The sequence below is a fragment of the Branchiostoma lanceolatum genome, chromosome 4 (genome assembly GCF_035083965.1).
Source record: "Branchiostoma lanceolatum isolate klBraLanc5 chromosome 4, klBraLanc5.hap2, whole genome shotgun sequence".
Classification (NCBI taxonomy): domain Eukaryota; kingdom Metazoa; phylum Chordata; class Leptocardii; order Amphioxiformes; family Branchiostomatidae; genus Branchiostoma; species Branchiostoma lanceolatum.
The window spans coordinates 29,095,218-29,112,002 of NC_089725.1; the positions used below are offsets into that span (position 1 = coordinate 29,095,218).

The 16,785-nt window shown below is 45.7% G+C and overlaps 1 protein-coding gene across 2 annotated transcripts in view; it reads left to right on the forward strand.

Annotated features, from left to right (window-relative positions):
* The window catches only part of LOC136433905 (cysteine-rich motor neuron 1 protein-like), a 45,615-nt gene that overhangs the window by 23,839 nt on the left and 4,991 nt on the right, over positions 1–16,785 (forward strand). For both annotated transcript variants that reach the window (XM_066426498.1, XM_066426497.1), the window contains 10 exons: positions 4,096–4,347; positions 4,834–4,957; positions 8,784–8,908; positions 9,179–9,373; positions 10,715–10,915; positions 11,553–11,672; positions 12,685–12,966; positions 13,962–14,174; positions 15,732–15,947; positions 16,498–16,725. In XM_066426498.1, coding sequence (XP_066282595.1) covers positions 4,096–4,347; positions 4,834–4,957; positions 8,784–8,908; positions 9,179–9,373; positions 10,715–10,915; positions 11,553–11,672; positions 12,685–12,966; positions 13,962–14,174; positions 15,732–15,947; positions 16,498–16,725 — 1,956 coding nt within the window. The remainder of the gene's footprint in view (positions 1–4,095; positions 4,348–4,833; positions 4,958–8,783; positions 8,909–9,178; positions 9,374–10,714; positions 10,916–11,552; positions 11,673–12,684; positions 12,967–13,961; positions 14,175–15,731; positions 15,948–16,497; positions 16,726–16,785) is intronic.

The following is a 16,785-nucleotide window of genomic DNA, read 5'->3' on the forward strand; positions in this document are numbered from 1 at the left end:
GGACAATTCACACCCTTCTGAAGTGTCCCAGGTGTTAGTAAGTAGCCCGTGGTGTATGTCAGCGTTACCCTCTTATTTCCAATTAAGAAACTGCCACACGGATCCATTTATGGATATGAATTGGCCTCAGTCATTTCCATTTACCATGCACTGAAGTTAGAAATTTCAAACCCGCCAGTTAGATTTGTGTGGGATAGAGTGCATAATGAGCAGAGAATCTGTAAAGTTACTTTCCCACCGTCTCACGGCATCCTAGCTCCATTGATTGAGGAAAGTTTATGAGAGGTTGTCACTACAAAGGTGGCATTATCCGCATGCTTGCTAAACGATGAAACTATTCGGAGACTGAGCCTGCCTGGAAAGTGGGCCTAAGATTTTCAGTACGGTGGCCTAGCATTGCTCTCTGAAGAAATGGTACACTAATCTCACCCGATTTTTTTTTCAAAATCTGAAGAAAAAAAAAGGCATGAAAGTTTTTGGCCAGTAGAAATAAGTCAGGAAATCTTTTGTCTAGTAAAATGACTCTCCTAAGACTTAACTTGTTGACTGATAATGATCTGGTCTGGTATGAAAAGGGTTTTAGACTTTAGTAATTACCTTGCACATTCCTCACACAGTAATCTCTGCCTTATCATTGGTGAAAAGGAGGAGACATTTCAAGCATCCCTGTGGGAGCAGATATGCGGGAGGTCCCCCTGTATGGACAGAAATAGAAAACACCTAAGGGTAGCTACTTATTGCAAGAAAATTAACGAAAGAAAAAATGGAAAAGGAAGCATGTTTAATGCTTTGAATCTCTGGAAAGTCATTGTAATGAGATAACCATCATAATTGAATGATAGACATTGAATTGTGACAGCACTGGAATATTCGATATACATATCCATCTCACCAAATGCTGATAAAATAAAACACAAGAACGTATTTAATTCAAGATTTTACCAAAGATTTTATTTGGGCACAGCACAGCAATCCAGTCCTTGTATACTACAACTTGTGAAGAATTTTATGTCTTTGAACTTTGGCAGTGGTTCACAAGGTTTAGTCTAGTAAGCATTGAATATACTTTTTAATTTTTTTCTTCAAATCGTCAGTAGTAAAATTTCATGATAGTTAAAATGCATTTTATTTCTTGGAGTATTTTGGATTCAAACCCCTATGAGTATGGATATGCTCAGTCACTTGTACGAGAATTCTGCAACTGTATCTGAAGCAGTCAACTTGCATGCCTGCCTGCCTGCCTTTGGGTTGTAACGCATCACTTCCGTCTGGAGTGACTTGTGCAACAGCCAGCAGTAACCAGTTTAACCTCGGGTTGCATGGCCCCCTAGCTGCATATGGGGACCATATTGTCAGGACAGTGGGGTATTTCCTGTAAACATGGAAGACGGATTGTACCACCGATGACGCAGGTCGTAGGTATTTATAAGCGACCTTGCGAGGTTGATGGCGTGATGATTTACGGCGCAAACAGACCAGGTACGTGTCAAATGCTAACTCCGAGCAGGTGTGAGGGCACTTCCCTTTGGCCAATGGGACCCCTCGTCTTCTGTGTTTACATCTCGGCAGTGCAGTAAAAGTGTGAGGAAACTGGCCAGTCCCCCGTTTCCCCCACCCTGCCCTCGCATGAAGCACAGAGGTTGGTAACCCCTCTGTGGGTGGGGCGAGACTACATTCAAAGGAACAGGCTGAATCCACATTTTAATTTGGACCCTTATAAGTGACGACCACTACATAAGGACCACCTGGTCAATGTGACCACTTTTTGGTGGTCCCTCAGATAATTCTTCTCATTAACACAAGCTTTGATTAACGGCCACCTGTCCACATAGACCAGATTTTATTGGTCCCCGAGTGGTCTTCTTTGGGAGTTCTGGCTGTACTTTAAGACAAATAATGCCACAGTCAAACCTGCATAAGTGACCACCTCTATATCCACCTTAAGGGCCGCTTTACACACAGTCTACTTTACCCGCACTAGTCCACTTTACCCGGACTAGTTCGCCTCCCGGTCCCAGTCTAAAGAGGAGAATCCGGTTTCTCCAGGAACCGCACCAGACCACATCCCAACCCTGGTCTAGTCCACATCAGCGGGGGGTCGATGCGGTTCCGATCTGTGTGTAAAGAGGAAACTGGCTCCGAGACCGCTTTCGGGGTCATGATAATGATATGCTAATAAGCCTGCGCTAGCAATAGAAGCATATTTTCCTAATTCTGAAACGTTTGTGCAATTGTCATTGAAAGTTTTCGAATGTTTCAAGTGCAATGGCCTGCCACCCGTGGCTGCTTCTTCTTTGGTGTTCTCCTATGACCCGATCAACGTGCCCGACTTGCAGTACAGCCAGCGAGGCTAGGACGAAAGCTGGCGGGTTCAGGCCTGGTCTTGCCTATCCCTGTACATGCGTCTCATCGTCCTTTTTTTGTTGGGCCCGTACTATTTCATATGCCAGAAAACGCTTGTAGCAAACATAAGAAATATGAGAGGAGCGACTGTAATATCTCGCACCGCGGGTGGCGCACTGCCCTTCCGCCCGTAGGTCTAAAGACAACCGATCCGGTTCGGAACCAGTTCCGATTATCAGAACTGGACCGTGTGTAAAGCGGCCCTTACATAAGGTTAAAGGACTTTTTGGTGCTCCCTTAGACCACCTGTCCACATAGACCAGATTTTATTGGTAGTCTTCTTTGGCAGTTCTCAGGCTGTACTTGAAGACGCAGTAATGGATCAGCCCTGGTAATCACTCCCAGACAGGTGGGATTCCTGGCATGCCTGGCGATAATACCACCAACCTGGGTTATTACCCGTACAAAACAAACAAAGGGAAATCTCCTTGAAGACATGTGAAACATGGCTAACTGCTCGGAGTGCCCGACCGAGTGATTTTATCTGAGATACATTCATTGTAAAGAGGGGGCTAGCATTTCGGGACGGGAGAAACGGATAGCGTTTGTCGTCTAGTCAGGATATTCGACTTCCGAGTGACGTTTCACCTTCCTTTGTCTGCAAGTTCAAGGCTGATATGCCCACCACGTGCCCGGTTTTGGGGCTCCTGAACTGCAACTCGCTTGAGGGTGCGGTGGAAGGAAGATGACGTGCAGGGACCAGACAACCCGGAATGTGTGCAATGTTGAGCACATGCCTGCGACGTTCCTTGCCCCTGATGAGGGAGATCTCAGAAGGTTCACAGGTACCTGCGGAAAGGGCCGACCACAGTCAACACAGGGAAGGCCAGACTCTTGTCAGATTCCATCGTCTCCTCTCAGGGTGATGGCTGTCACGGGAGTCGTGCTTTGTGTCTCCGCGGTCGCTTCTGTCATCAGGTGTTCTGCAAGGAATAGTTAGAATAGTTGCGGGGCCAGAGGTCCTGCGTACCGGCAGACAATTGTATTTGTGCTGTGGGACGCCAGGCTCACAACAGTTCTTCTTTCTGCAAAATAAAACTTGCTGTAATCCTGAAAAAAAAGCCTTGGCTTTGCCTGCTTCAAACCTACATCGAAATGAAGGTCCTCACTTTCTCTAAAAGTGAACAACTCGCCTGTTTTGACTGTAGTACATTTTTTTAGGAATAAGTTGGACAACTTAGTTATAGCATACATACCCATTTTTTTAATGTTAGACTGACTGAACTTCGCTTTATTTGTCAATGTCTGTCTATATTTTTTGTTTATAGAAAATTGATAGATGAATAAATTGCATTTAAGAAAAGAAATTATACTGAAGTATGTAAATTTTGTATGTACCGTCACTGCAAACAACATGTGATAATAACATTGTATCCCTGTACAGTGTAGTTGAGAGTCTATTATACTCCTTGAAAAACATGAACAGATGGTGTTCTACACCCTGCTAGATGTGGGACAACCTCTCTAACTAAAAGCTTCATCCAGTATTAGATTAGACCTAATCAAGAATTGCTCTCAAGTAATCAATTCCGGAGGAAGAGTGTCCTTGTTCCATGCTGTGCTTCTCAACGACATTCTCTTCAAAAACTTTCCCATCTGTATGATTAAAACTAGCTGCTCATTTCGGGATGTTGTTTTCAGTTTGAACTGCAGCATGACCTCTGACATATTTCTTCCGTTGTGTTTTTACAGCGGATCGACCGGACTGCTCCAAGGCGAGGTGCGCCATCGTGTTCTCTCCCCGCTGCCCGGACGATTCCATTCTGATAGAGGGGTACACGCCTGCCGGGGAGTGCTGCCCGCTGGCGAGCCGCTGCGAGTGCAATCCGTCGGGCTGCCTGGAGAGGATGTGCCGCCCCGGTTATGACAGGATCCTGGTGTCCAAGGGCAAGGGGGAGCCGGGAGAGTGCTGCGACAAGTACGAGTGCAGACCCATACTTCCAGGTGAGCTGAACTCTGAACTTTCTCTAAATTGCAACAGTACACCGTGGAGCTCCAGGTAGCAAATTGCATGAAGTAAAATCAGTGAAATACAATTAAAAACAGTACAGTAAATTTTGAATAACTAAATGGAGATGAGGCTCAACTGGAACCTAGGGTTGAGCTGCTGATGGTCCTTAGGAAGCAAGGGCTAAGCACCCTTAATACTCAAGCAACTGGATATGATTTTGGATCATCGACTTATCAAGGGCTAAGCAGTATACAAAGAAGTTGAAGAACAATCAATAATTCTGACATTTGTGAAATTAAGAAAAAAGTTTGCTTCTGTGACATATTGTGTTGGATACTTTCACAATCACAGGAGGGTAGTTTTTCTTTGTAAAACTTCAAAAAGAATGCATCACTGTTGGAACAGCTAAAGATTTGTATTCCTAAAATGTATGTTGTCTTCCGCTGGTTTTGCTGACGATGTTGTTCCTGTGTTCTCAGTTGCGTCGGAGCCTGAGGACTGCAGCTCTGTGGTCTGCCCAGAGTTCCTGCTGAAGTGTCCCCTGGACAGCGAACCTGTCCCTTCCGACCAACCAGAGGACAGCTGCTGCCCACTCCCCCCAAGGTATGACGTGGTGCCTCCCTCTTTAGCCCTCACCACCCCCTCCCCTGTTCATGGTTCCTCCCACAGTAGATATAGAGTTTGGATGAGAAGTTGGCTAATTTTTTTTAGGCATTTTTTTACGTATTTCTAGTAGGGAAGGAAAAAGATCACGGAGCACTAAAAAAGGTGGAAAGTGCCTCTAAACACCAAGCAGTACCGTACATCTGCTTGGAGATTATTCACTCCCCCCCTCCCAGTATGTGGTACCTCCCACATTATCTCTCACCATTGGGGAAACTAAACAAAACTCATAATAACAACCTGTTGGCCAGGAGGACAGACAGACTGTGAGAATTAGAACAGTCGGCAGCATCTGTGAGTGAGACACAGTTCTGCGGGTAACCCCAAATCTGGCAAAAATTGATGGGGTAAAGCTGATTGTTTAGCTGGCCGCTCAATAACAGTAGTTAGCTGGCTCAGCGGGAAGCGAAACTCCTGCTGTTTTCAGGAGAGGCAAGCTTGGTTGACTCAGTTCCCCAGTCAAGGCGATGTCAGTCTTTTCTTAGAAGCTCAGCTGAAACCGATCCCACGCTCGTTTGGTTGTTTTGGCATGGTCTGCGCCTTTGGAGGATGATGACCTTGATTACCCAAATTAAAAGGGGCCGAGGGAGCAGTCAATTCCACAAGCAGCCAGGGTTGATTTGTTAAGGAGGTCACAGCGACACCCCCTCGCCCAACCTTCAGGCACGCTGCTGATGAAACCCGAGGACTGATGGTACAAAATTTTTAATACATCGCAGCAGCGGGTTTTAATTTAACCCATTCATCAGCTGCGTTGTCCCTCAGATACAAAGAGCACCCCCTGTACTCCACATCTGGAAAAACACAGCAATTACTCCCCACAAGATGTATGTTATACTGTCAAATGGAAACTGTGGGCTAGTATTAGCCATGGAATTTAGGTCAGACCCCTTGTCCAGACTAGACCACATTATGTGGTACTGCAAAGCGGGGAGAGAGTCTAGGTTAAAACTGCGCTGAGAAAAAATGATAGGTCGAACTGGAAGCTAGTAGAAAACGAGAGTACATCAAGACTACACTGAAAAGCGTAACTATATGTAAATGTGCTGTTTGGAAGTATTTCAAGAGTCCTTTAGTTGGTGAGGACTGGTCAGGGTAGTTTGGAGGTGGCCAGCTGGTTTTCCTATCACTCTGCCCTTGGCCTGACCTTCCTGTCCACTCTTTGTTTGACCAGCCTCCTTCATGAAGTCCTAACACTTAATTTTAGCACTATTAAAGCTGGAATTTAAAGGAACATGGAAACCTGCACGCCTGTCTTGTGGAATGTCCTGGACTACTTTTCTGTTCGCACATGTTCTGGTTCAGGATGACTATATGACACGTACGGTATTGGATCCAAGGTATACCTTCTGATTCCTTACTTGAGCATACCTTCACTTTTGTCAATCACACAAAAACAATCCAACATGAAGTCTACATGTAACGTTATGTGAATATTGTAAATAGTTTTGTACTATTTGAGGATGGCCGACGGCGCGGCATGTCTCGTGGTGCTGGGGGTGCGTTGGACGACCATAAAGATGAACCCTACGTGTTTTTGACCCAATGTCCTGCTCTGGGTCATGTGTATGTCTCAGTCGTATATTTCACTGCAACACATGGCCCTGTATACAACATGGCCGGGCTGATATAGGAGATCAGATGCCCTCAGTCACAGCTGTGAGGTATGTTCGCAGCCAGCGTCCAGCACTTGTCCTCTTGCTGACCCAAGAACTTTGACCTGAAATTTGCGCTGGCCATTGATCATTTTCCAGTGTGTCCTTAGGTATACAATGGCGACCTTTACTGGCACCTTTGTGCAACACAGAAAAAGGCTGCAGGTCCTGCAGATATTTCTATAAGTCTTTGGGTAAAATTCTCTTTGGAGGATGGGAAATGCGGAAGAGCAGAATCCGCTGATGTAACTCAGGACGGATAACTGAGGATCACAGACGTAATCCATGGAATCAAAACATGTTCTAAAGTAGTCCTAAAGAAATGTGTTATTTCCTTACCTTTGCTGCAGAAACACTTGCACTACTTATTTCAATCATGTTAGTAAGAGTTCAAGCTACGCCAATATAGAGCATGTCCACCGAACAGGCCTGTCAGTACTCAGGATAGACATGTATTTCAGGGCAACAAGTTTGGGCCCCAACTTGAGCAGCTCTCACAGAAATCTGGCTTTTAACAAGTCTATGTAATTGAACCAACAGCATCTGCTGGAAGGTTGTACAGGTGATTGGCAATCCGTAAGGTAAGGGTAGGGGTGAGGGTGCTGGGTCTTCATGCATTCCATCCAATGATAGGTTGCCTGGCTTGGTCAGAGGTGGTCGAGCCACAGTACATCAAAATACTTGTTCTGACCCCTCCCTAACTGTCCTTGACCATAGATGACAAGGTTGAGGGATGATGTTCAAGTGGGTCAGACTTTCATCAGTCGGATAATCAGCCCCAGGAAATGGGGGGATTACAGGGGACCTGTTGACGACCCTTTGCTAATCCCCAGCGCTTTCCCTCTTTTGTGGGAGATCAGACATTTGTCACATAATGCAAACTGAACGACATGCGTGTAATTGGGGCTGACATTGTAAAACCTGCTACAGACATTCTGCTCTAGGATTAACCAGTAATCAGGAACCAGCAGCTCTTCTAAGCGAAGATCTCTTAAGAGTGGAACAGGTGCATTGCAGGGCTGGGAGGGCGGATGCCGGGTCTCCAGGCCTGACCTGAATTGGTCATGACACTATCAGTCTGGGGCATTTGTCAAACTTTGCTGCTGACAGTGACTAATGTGGTGCAGAGGTCTCCAACCTCAGCTGGAGGGGGGAAGAGGGCCGGTTTGGCCCCGCTCAACTCGGTTGTTATCGGTCGATAACTCTGCGGTCATAAAGGGATGGCAGTGTTTGTATCGCCGGGCATGTGCGGAGGTGGCTGTTTGTGTGTGTTCGGGGTCTGACCCCGCCGCTGCTTGTTTTTGAAATCTGGACTATGGGATCCAGTTTGTTATTTTGATCCATGACAGAATTACTATGATGACAACACAGTTCATAAATTTAGTCCGGCAGGACATGCCAGGGGCTCACAATTTCACACCCGCATGCCGGTCCTGTCTTGCTGTTTTTCTTGTCGGGGGCACCGGACAGGCCTGCCTGGCATAGGGGGCATACCTCCTCCTCACACTCTGCCTCCAGGTCCCTGTGTGTGTGTGCCCAACGTCTGACAATGTCCCTCCAAAAGCTGTGAAAGTATCTGTAAGCCGGGCATGCCTGGGCCAAATTGTGGAAGGATAGGTCTGGCCATACCAGAAATTCTGTCGGTCAAACACCCAGTGGACACTGCACTGGAGGACTTCCATGCCAAACTGTATACTTTGAGTCCCCTTTAGGGTTGCAGTGATTTCCAAGCAGATGTTGGGGTGGAAAATCGTAATGTTTCCTGGCTGTCACTGCCACTCACAAACTTTTATTACCACTTTTTACCCCAACATCTGCTTGGAGATTAGATTGCCAGTCATCGAGCTGAAAACATATGAAAGTCAATAAAATCATTACATGTTTATTGAATGGCAGCATCCCTCTTAGTACATGTATTTGATTGTAATGTTAAGAATAAGGGTTACCATCAGGTTCACCTACAAACTTTTATTGTTTAGAACATTGGCATTTAAATTACACTTACAGTAGCCACATGTCCCACATTCATTCATTGTATTCATCTTTTTATTTGAAATCTATCTTGGGGCAAGAATTTACGATTAAGTTATATTAATTTATTGTTCCTTCAGCTGTGAGTGCAGACCAGGAGTCTGTGAGGAGACCAGTCAGTGTGAGGAGGGCACGGTCCGCAGGGTCCTCAAGAAGGGGGAGGGCAAGCCAGGCTCCTGCTGCGATGTGTTCGAATGTGTACCAGGTACGCCGGTTGTGTTTGATATCATAGTCAAGCATGTCTATACAATAGACTTGAAGAAAATGGCTACAGTAAACAGATACAGTTTTTACTGTTACATGTTTTGATATACTTGATCTTGAGTGAATGATTGAATGGTTTATTTGTAAAACACTGCATCCTACAGGTTGAAATGTATAGCACTTACAAGGCAGATTGCAAACAAGTCATCTATGATTTTCATGATCACCCTGCTTCTCCTGATGGTTTAACGCTGTTTCGTTCTCGCCACAGGTGATGCAGAGAACAACAACTCCACGTGCGTGCACAATGGGACGGAGTACAGCGAGGGCGAGACGTTCCGGCCGGACCCGTGCCACTTCTGCAAGTGCAGCGGCGGGCTGTCCTTCTGCTTCACAGCGCAGTGCGGCGACCTGCAGTGCCAGAACTACTACGTCCCCGATGGAGAGTGCTGCCCAGTCTGTGAAGGTCAGTTGAGTTACAAAGACTTTCCTTTTTTTCATCTTCTTTTTTAGGCTATTAGATTGTGTGTAAAGCATCTAAAGGACAATCAACCCATGAACTCTTTATCTTATCCAAGGCTGTTATTTCATTCCAATCCCTGTCTTTAAAAAGAACACCCCCATAGAACTATCAGGTTAGAACAACAGGCTTGTCCATGGCTAACCCAGGGGCCAGATAGAACAAGTTTACATGAAGGGCAGAAACCTTATCAACTTTGTGGAAATCAGGATGACAATGACTTTCTTCTTCAATCATCATTCACAGTTAAGGGGTTCAAAATCACAATCATGAAGTTTTTGGTCTTGCATGTGAAGCATCTGAGGGTCCAAGGCTGTTATTTCATTCCAGTATCTGTCATTCAACCAACACCCCCATAGCCGCTATCGGGTTAGAACAACAGGCTTGCCCATGGTTAAGCTAGGTGCAAGGGGGACACGCTGACAGATGAGGCAACTGCATTGTCAGCATCAAGCAAGGCAGATTATAAGAATTGGGTTATATCTACAAAGTAGAGGGCGGTTGTATGTGACTGTACAGCCGCAGGCTGCATTTTGATTAGTATCTCTGCGTGTACTACACTCTCCTTGACCCCTTCTTTTTTGCTAAGTTGGATTAGGGCAGCCTGCTTAGAAACACCAGTCAATACTGGAAGAAAGGAGAAGGACATTGTTAACTCACTTTGACCTACTTTACCACTGGTATCAGGAAATGCACGTGTGTAGGCCAGCGGAACTCCGGCAAACAGAAACAGGATGGTCAGGACATGTCTTACTGGGACATGGTTGTTGATTACATGATGGTTGGGCTTATCTTTGTTTACCAGTTCACTATCTCGCCATGACAACACTCCTGAAGCAGGTTCTCCTCTGGTGGCTCTGAGCCAAAACTGTCTCTGACTCCACAGGTCTATTGCCAAACATTCTGACTCAGGGCTCGAAATGCCACCTGCATATGCAGGTTAATGCATGTAAAATTACAGCTGTTTAGGTACTTCTGAAATTTATCTGTACTGAGCTGAGCTGGGCCGTGATAAAACTAGACCATGACGCTACTATGCCACACAGTCAGTAGCAGCCCAAAATGCCTTGTACTTTTCATAGAATACAAAAGATAACAAGATCCTAAATGGTGCTACATTTCAAAACATTGTCTTTGAAGGACTGAAATGCAGGTAGTTTTGAATGTTGCCTGCAACAGTGCAGGTATGCAGAAGGAACCTTTTCGAGCCCTGTTCAGACTTTTGTGCTAATGAATATGATGAACACAAACATTAACCCCAGACCATTACCTTCTCCATGTACCCAGACCCATGGCCAGGCCCTGTCACCAACCTCTTCTGCATGACGGACAGCGGGGAGCTGCTCGCGCACGGCGATCACTACAAAATGGACGACTGCACCTTCTGCACCTGCAGCAACGGGGACCTGCACTGTACCGCCACGGCCTGCGCCGTCCACTGTTTTAACCCCAAGAAGATTCCGGGAGAATGCTGCCCAGTTTGTGAAGGTAGCGAACGATCACAAGGGCTGCCCGCTGTCTTTGTATATTCACTTCTTGCTGTTGTCTTCTTAGTTTTTTGTAGGACAGTCTACCTGGCACCTTCAATGGTACACACACTTCTATCTTTGCTTTCAACTCTTTCTGTTGCTTCCTCTCTGCAAGATTTCTTGCCTACGATGGCAGAGACATACCTGAATTATCTTTTGTTATTGTCACTTTTTTTTTAAGTAACAACTTCTGTTCCTTTTCTTTGAGTCAGGTCTTGAATGCAGCTTCAGCATCTGCCGTTTATGCTTTGTTTCCTTTTGCCTCTGTTTATAATAACTTTCTTTCTTTCTTTATTATGCTAATAATAAAAGGATAATCTGCTCCTATGTTTTTTCTAAGTGTGATAATGATTTCTTGTGACTTTTCCCTCTTATATCTGTCACTCTGAAGCAATTTCGTTCTAGATTCTATTGTCGTGTCCAATATCTCAGGTAACATGCACCTCTAGCAGCTGTAATTGATCATGAATTGTACAGTAACTGTCGTGCTGCTTGTAGCTTGTAGTATATTTTGTAGTTTTATGGCTATGGGACAAAATACCCAATGACAGTGCCAGTGAGTTGAGTAACAACCAAGTTGTTCTCCCTTCCCGCAGAGCCCACGTACATCACCTTCCCCCCTCCCGTCTGCCCCAACATGGAGAACTGCACGCTGACCTGCACACACGGCTACAGGACAGACATCTTCGGCTGCCCACTCTGCCAGTGCCTCACAGGTAGGTGTCAGCAGTCTCACACATCTGCAGGGGCTATCTTTGTCACAACCGCGGGCAGGGGCCAGAAATGTTAGAAGACGGGGCCCTTGTTGTGTCTGGCAGAAACAGGTTTCTCTCAAAGCCAGAGTTGACCCCTCGAAATCCATCACATGTGAAAGGCCCGCTTTCGAGACACTTTAAGAATCATAGATGTTAAATGACAGAGCCTGTTTTATCATTGTTGGTATTCAAGTAATAATGTTCTGTGCAAATGCATGGGACATGATTACTTCTTGATGAAATGAAAGGAAAAAAAGGGGGAGCACAGAAAGTTTACACACGTGTCGAGATGTGTTGTCGCCTTCAAGTTTCATGTGACACGGCTTACCAAAACTTCAGACATCTTTATTGACTTATCGCACTTACACTAAATCCTGGAAGCCGAACCTCCCGTACAGACAGAGGTATTTCCCAGCCACCATGTTAATGGGTCAGCCAGGCTTGTTTTGACCCGGTCCAGTGACACAAGGTTTTCATAAAGTTGTCTGAAGAACTGTCACTTCTCAAAACTTGTATTTGGCCCGCACCAATTTTTTCCCTTGGTTCTCTATGACAGAAAGTCAACAAGAGGTCAAAATGAAAACTGAGGGCTGAGAGCGAAACTTGACTCTGACTATATTCCCTCCCTGAAACTGTGTGAACAATAATATTTTTAATCGAAAACCAACAGATTGAATTGGTGTGGACTCATAGGTAACTAGGAACAGGACATTGTTATGAGTTCTTAGGAGAAAATAGAGAGATCAGACTCTGTAAGCCCTCAGGATAAAGATATCTTGGCAACTGCTGATTTTTGGCAGATGAAGGTTGTTTTTTTGTTGTTGCAAAAATGAGTGTTCCATTGCCAAAACCTTAATCTGTAGCTTTTCCAGAAAACCTTTCAGAGTCATATATTTCATGTTTTTTCTCCCAAATAGTATTAATCCCAAACTACAGAGTTAATTCTTGAATTTTCTTTGTTTTGGCCCCACAGAAGAAGAACTGTGTCATGGAAGCCTGGACAACTGCGACCTCCACTGTCCGTACGGGTTCATGGTCAACCGACAGGGGTGCGAGACGTGCGAGTGCAAGCCCGCCCCCAAGAAGTGCAAGTCCATGGACGATTGTGACAAGAGGTGCCCGTACGGCTACAAGATGAACAAGCATGGCTGCGAGATGTGCCGGTGCAATAAGTGTCCCGAGTTCGTGTGCGAGAAACACTGCACCTTCGGCTACGTGCAAAACAGCAAGGGCTGCGATATCTGCAAGTGCAAAGGTCAGTATCAGCAAACAGATCGTCTTTCAAAGGAGATGTTAAGTCATAGATCGGGGAATTGTCAGGAGTCAAACCTCTGCACAGTAAAGAACCCAACACACTTATTGAGAAGAGTAGGAGTGACCTTTTGGCTTTCACTCTCAAGGCTGGAAATATCACCTGAATATCCAAGTTCAGTGCAAGTACATGCAGAATTGGTGCACCTGCACTTTACCTGCTCTGGCCCATGACAAAACCAGTGCAACAACACTTGACTCAAATTTGCCCTGAATTCTTCACAGAAGCAACCTGTTAAACAGCAGATTGAACATAATACCACGACATCTCAAAAACATTTTTTTCCAAGAATTTATCTAAAGGGAAAGAAAAAGAGTGATGCTGTTAAAATTTGGTGCAGGTGGTGCCAAATGTTACTACCATTGCAGGCATGCAGAAAAAAGTATGTCAAGCCCTGACTGTGCATTAAGACACACCCTAGGAGTTGCAGATGAATTTTGTGGGTGATGACTTACAAGAGAGAAGTGGGAAGCACACAGACAGCATGCCATCCGGAGTGGCGTGCTCCCTCAGTGTTTGTTTGCACCTTGGTGTTAGTTCCTGGATATTCTGGAGGCCGGCCAAGCCTCTGGCCAGCCATCAGGCAGGCATCTGGCTCCCAATAGACATTTAGTGTGCCTCCAACATTCAGTCTTCTGTAGAGGAACGTTTTTGACACGAAAGTCATGTACTGTACTTACCTTTCCATTACCTGATTTATATTTTGTTACGTCCGGTCTTGTAGTAACTGGCGTTGTCATATACGTGATCAAGTTTTCTAAAAAGTTTTTTTATTCGTGTCACATGTCCAATACAAAATTGAAATGATTCTCAGTTTGGTCCATACTGAGTGTTAAAGGTATGACTTGTATAATGTAGGTAATTCTACACATTAAAAGCAAAATATAATATATCTCACACCCTGACTCATCCGATATTTGCTCCCCTCTTGTGTGCAGACGCTCCTTTCCTGCCTCCATCCTTCCCCATCCCGGCCGACTCATGTTTGACGATGGACGGGCAGCGTTACGAGGACGGCGAGGGCTGGCACGACGGCTGCCGCGAGTGCTACTGTCACGGCGGACAGGAGATGTGCGCCCTCATCACGTGCCCCGCGCCCAGCTGCAAACAGCCTATCATCAGAGCCGGCCAGTGCTGTCCCACGTGTCCTGGTGAGTGCTAGTCTCTACGTTTTTGGGGGCGATTTTCTGGAATTTCCCCAGTACAATGAAACTGTAAATACTGAACATACCATCTGTCTTCTTTGTCACCACCAGTGGAAGATTTCAGCAGATCAGAATCACTTTTTCACACTCAGTCAATGTTGGTTTACATAAATTTGTGAGACAGTAGTTTGACTGATATTGGTACCTGGAACTTCTCTGTAATGTTACCAATGGAATTTTCCATTGTTCTAAAAGCACCAACCTGTTTTTCAAAGAAGGTTAACATGTGGAAGATCGAGTTACATCTTGTCTTCACCCACAGCCTTATCGGTGTTGACATCCTTGTTAAAATTTCAACGACCTCCCCTGTTGAAAGTGATACCCAATAAACTCCAAGTTATGGAGATACTCAATGTGCTTTCTCTTTGAAAGAAGGTCAACATGTGGACGCTGGAGTTTCATTGTCTTTGTCCACATCTTTGATCAGCTTGTTAAAATTCTGAGAACCTCAACTGTTAACAGTTATGCCCGAGGAATACGATCTGATAGGCATATAAGATGTCCTATATAATCCTTCAAGCCTGTTAAGACTGCGATGAAGACATGTAACTTGATCCTCTTAGAAGAAGAAAGGACACAGAGGGAACAGGGGGACAATGTAACTTGACCTTCTTTAGGGGAGAAAAGACATGGACATGGGGAAGGGGTGTTGGAGGATTTAACTTGCTTTCTTTGAAGGAGAAAAGACGCAAAGAGAAGGGAGGGTTTGGAGGACAGATGTAATTTGACCTACTTTGAAGGTGAAAAAGGAACAGGGGGTTTGCCACTGTTACTTGACCTTCCTTGAAGGTGAAAGAACATGTAGGGAACAGGGGTTTGCCGCTGACATTCTGGACCCTGGCAGGAAGGCCCCCTTAACCTGTCACAACACCGCCAGCACCCTGGGCCTTTGTTGTGAGTTGATACAAGTGGCCATGTGGAATTAAGGCACGCTGCTCTCTCCATGTCCTGCTGCCTGTATATTTTTGGTGGCGGGCTCCAACATGTGTGTTCCTCACTTGTGAAAACAACTGGCACAGGGTCTGCACCTGGGGAAGCGGGAGGGGGGTCGTATTCCTTTCACAAAGTCGTTTTGGGCTGCAACCAGTTCATCTGGTACTGACTTCAATCTATTGAGGACAGGTGTAGAAACAATTTTTTTTTGGCTTCACAAGTGATGATGTATTTTTGTATGTTATCATCAAAGACTGTCCTGGTGGTAGGGTCAACATAAACAGGGTATGTGTGGACAGTTACAGTCGTAACAACTCAAGAGCAACTTGCATGAAAGTTATTGTAAGGCTTACATAAACCTGTTGATGGCAAATGTTGTAACCAGAAGCTATGACTCTTATGATTGGGCATCTGTAAGCCATTTATTACTTTTTTATTAGCCACTGATTTTGTGTACTACTGTACTGTCACTGGCAATTGCAGACTTCAGTAGGTCCGTAAGTTATAGAAAAAGGAAACAAGTCTATATTCATTCATGTAATCTTACCTGAATCTTCCTCTTCTTCCCAGATGATGTTGACAACGCCTCCAAGCCTGCAGCGAACCCCACGGTGTGCCACTCGCCGGGCGGGGAGTACTTTGTGGAGGGGGAGACGTGGCAGCTGGACCAGTGTACGCAGTGCACCTGCCACAACGGACAGGTGCTGTGCGACACCGAGGCCTGCCCGCCCCTCCTCTGCCAGAACCCCATCAGGACGGACGGGTCATGCTGTGCAGTGTGTCCAGGTGAGCGATCTTTTATTTGTTTCTGTATCTGTATCTATATAGCTGGTATAACCGCCATTAGGCATAACACACCAGCTTCGCAGGCACGCGGCGCGGAAGCAGCTGGTCATATTACACCGAACGGTCTGTTACACCTAGTCTTTGCATATCTGACTGTAACCGTTTGCTTGTTTTGTTTATTTATTTCACCTGTTGGCTGACAAAATCATATAGACCAACTTTCCCTGGATGTTGAGGTCCAAGTCCAGGACTTACAGAACATCACAAAAGACAGGGACCTGAGAAACAGAGTGGACATAGTCCGGGCAAGCAGCCCGACATGATGATGCTTTCTTTTGGACATGGAATACAGGAATAGGGTACAACAGCAAAGACAGTTTTTTTTACAGTAATAAAAAAGACAGTAGTTAGGGGGGAGAGGAAACCTGGCAGGGTCAGTCTTGCACTGGTCCTCTCATGGTCTTGGATGATGAGTACACACTTAGGGAGCTTGACCTCTCTTCCTACCCATTGATACAAAAGGCTAAAACATTTCCTTCTCTCTTTGCAGACGACACAGGAGCGGACATGTTCCCCCTGCCCCCCGACATGTCGGAGCCCATCCTGTGCCAGGGGGAGGAGGGCGAGATGTTCCTCCACGGCGAGTCCTGGAAGGCCAACGTCTGCACAAGCTGCGTCTGTCTCCATGGAAACATCACGTGTTACTCGGAGACGTGTCCGCCGGTCAGGTGCAAGAGACCCGTCCTCAGGAAGGGGCAGTGCTGTCCTCAGTGCTTAGGTAAGGGTGCCCTTTAATCAACAAAACCTACAGTACTCAGGGCTCAAAACACTCTTTTCT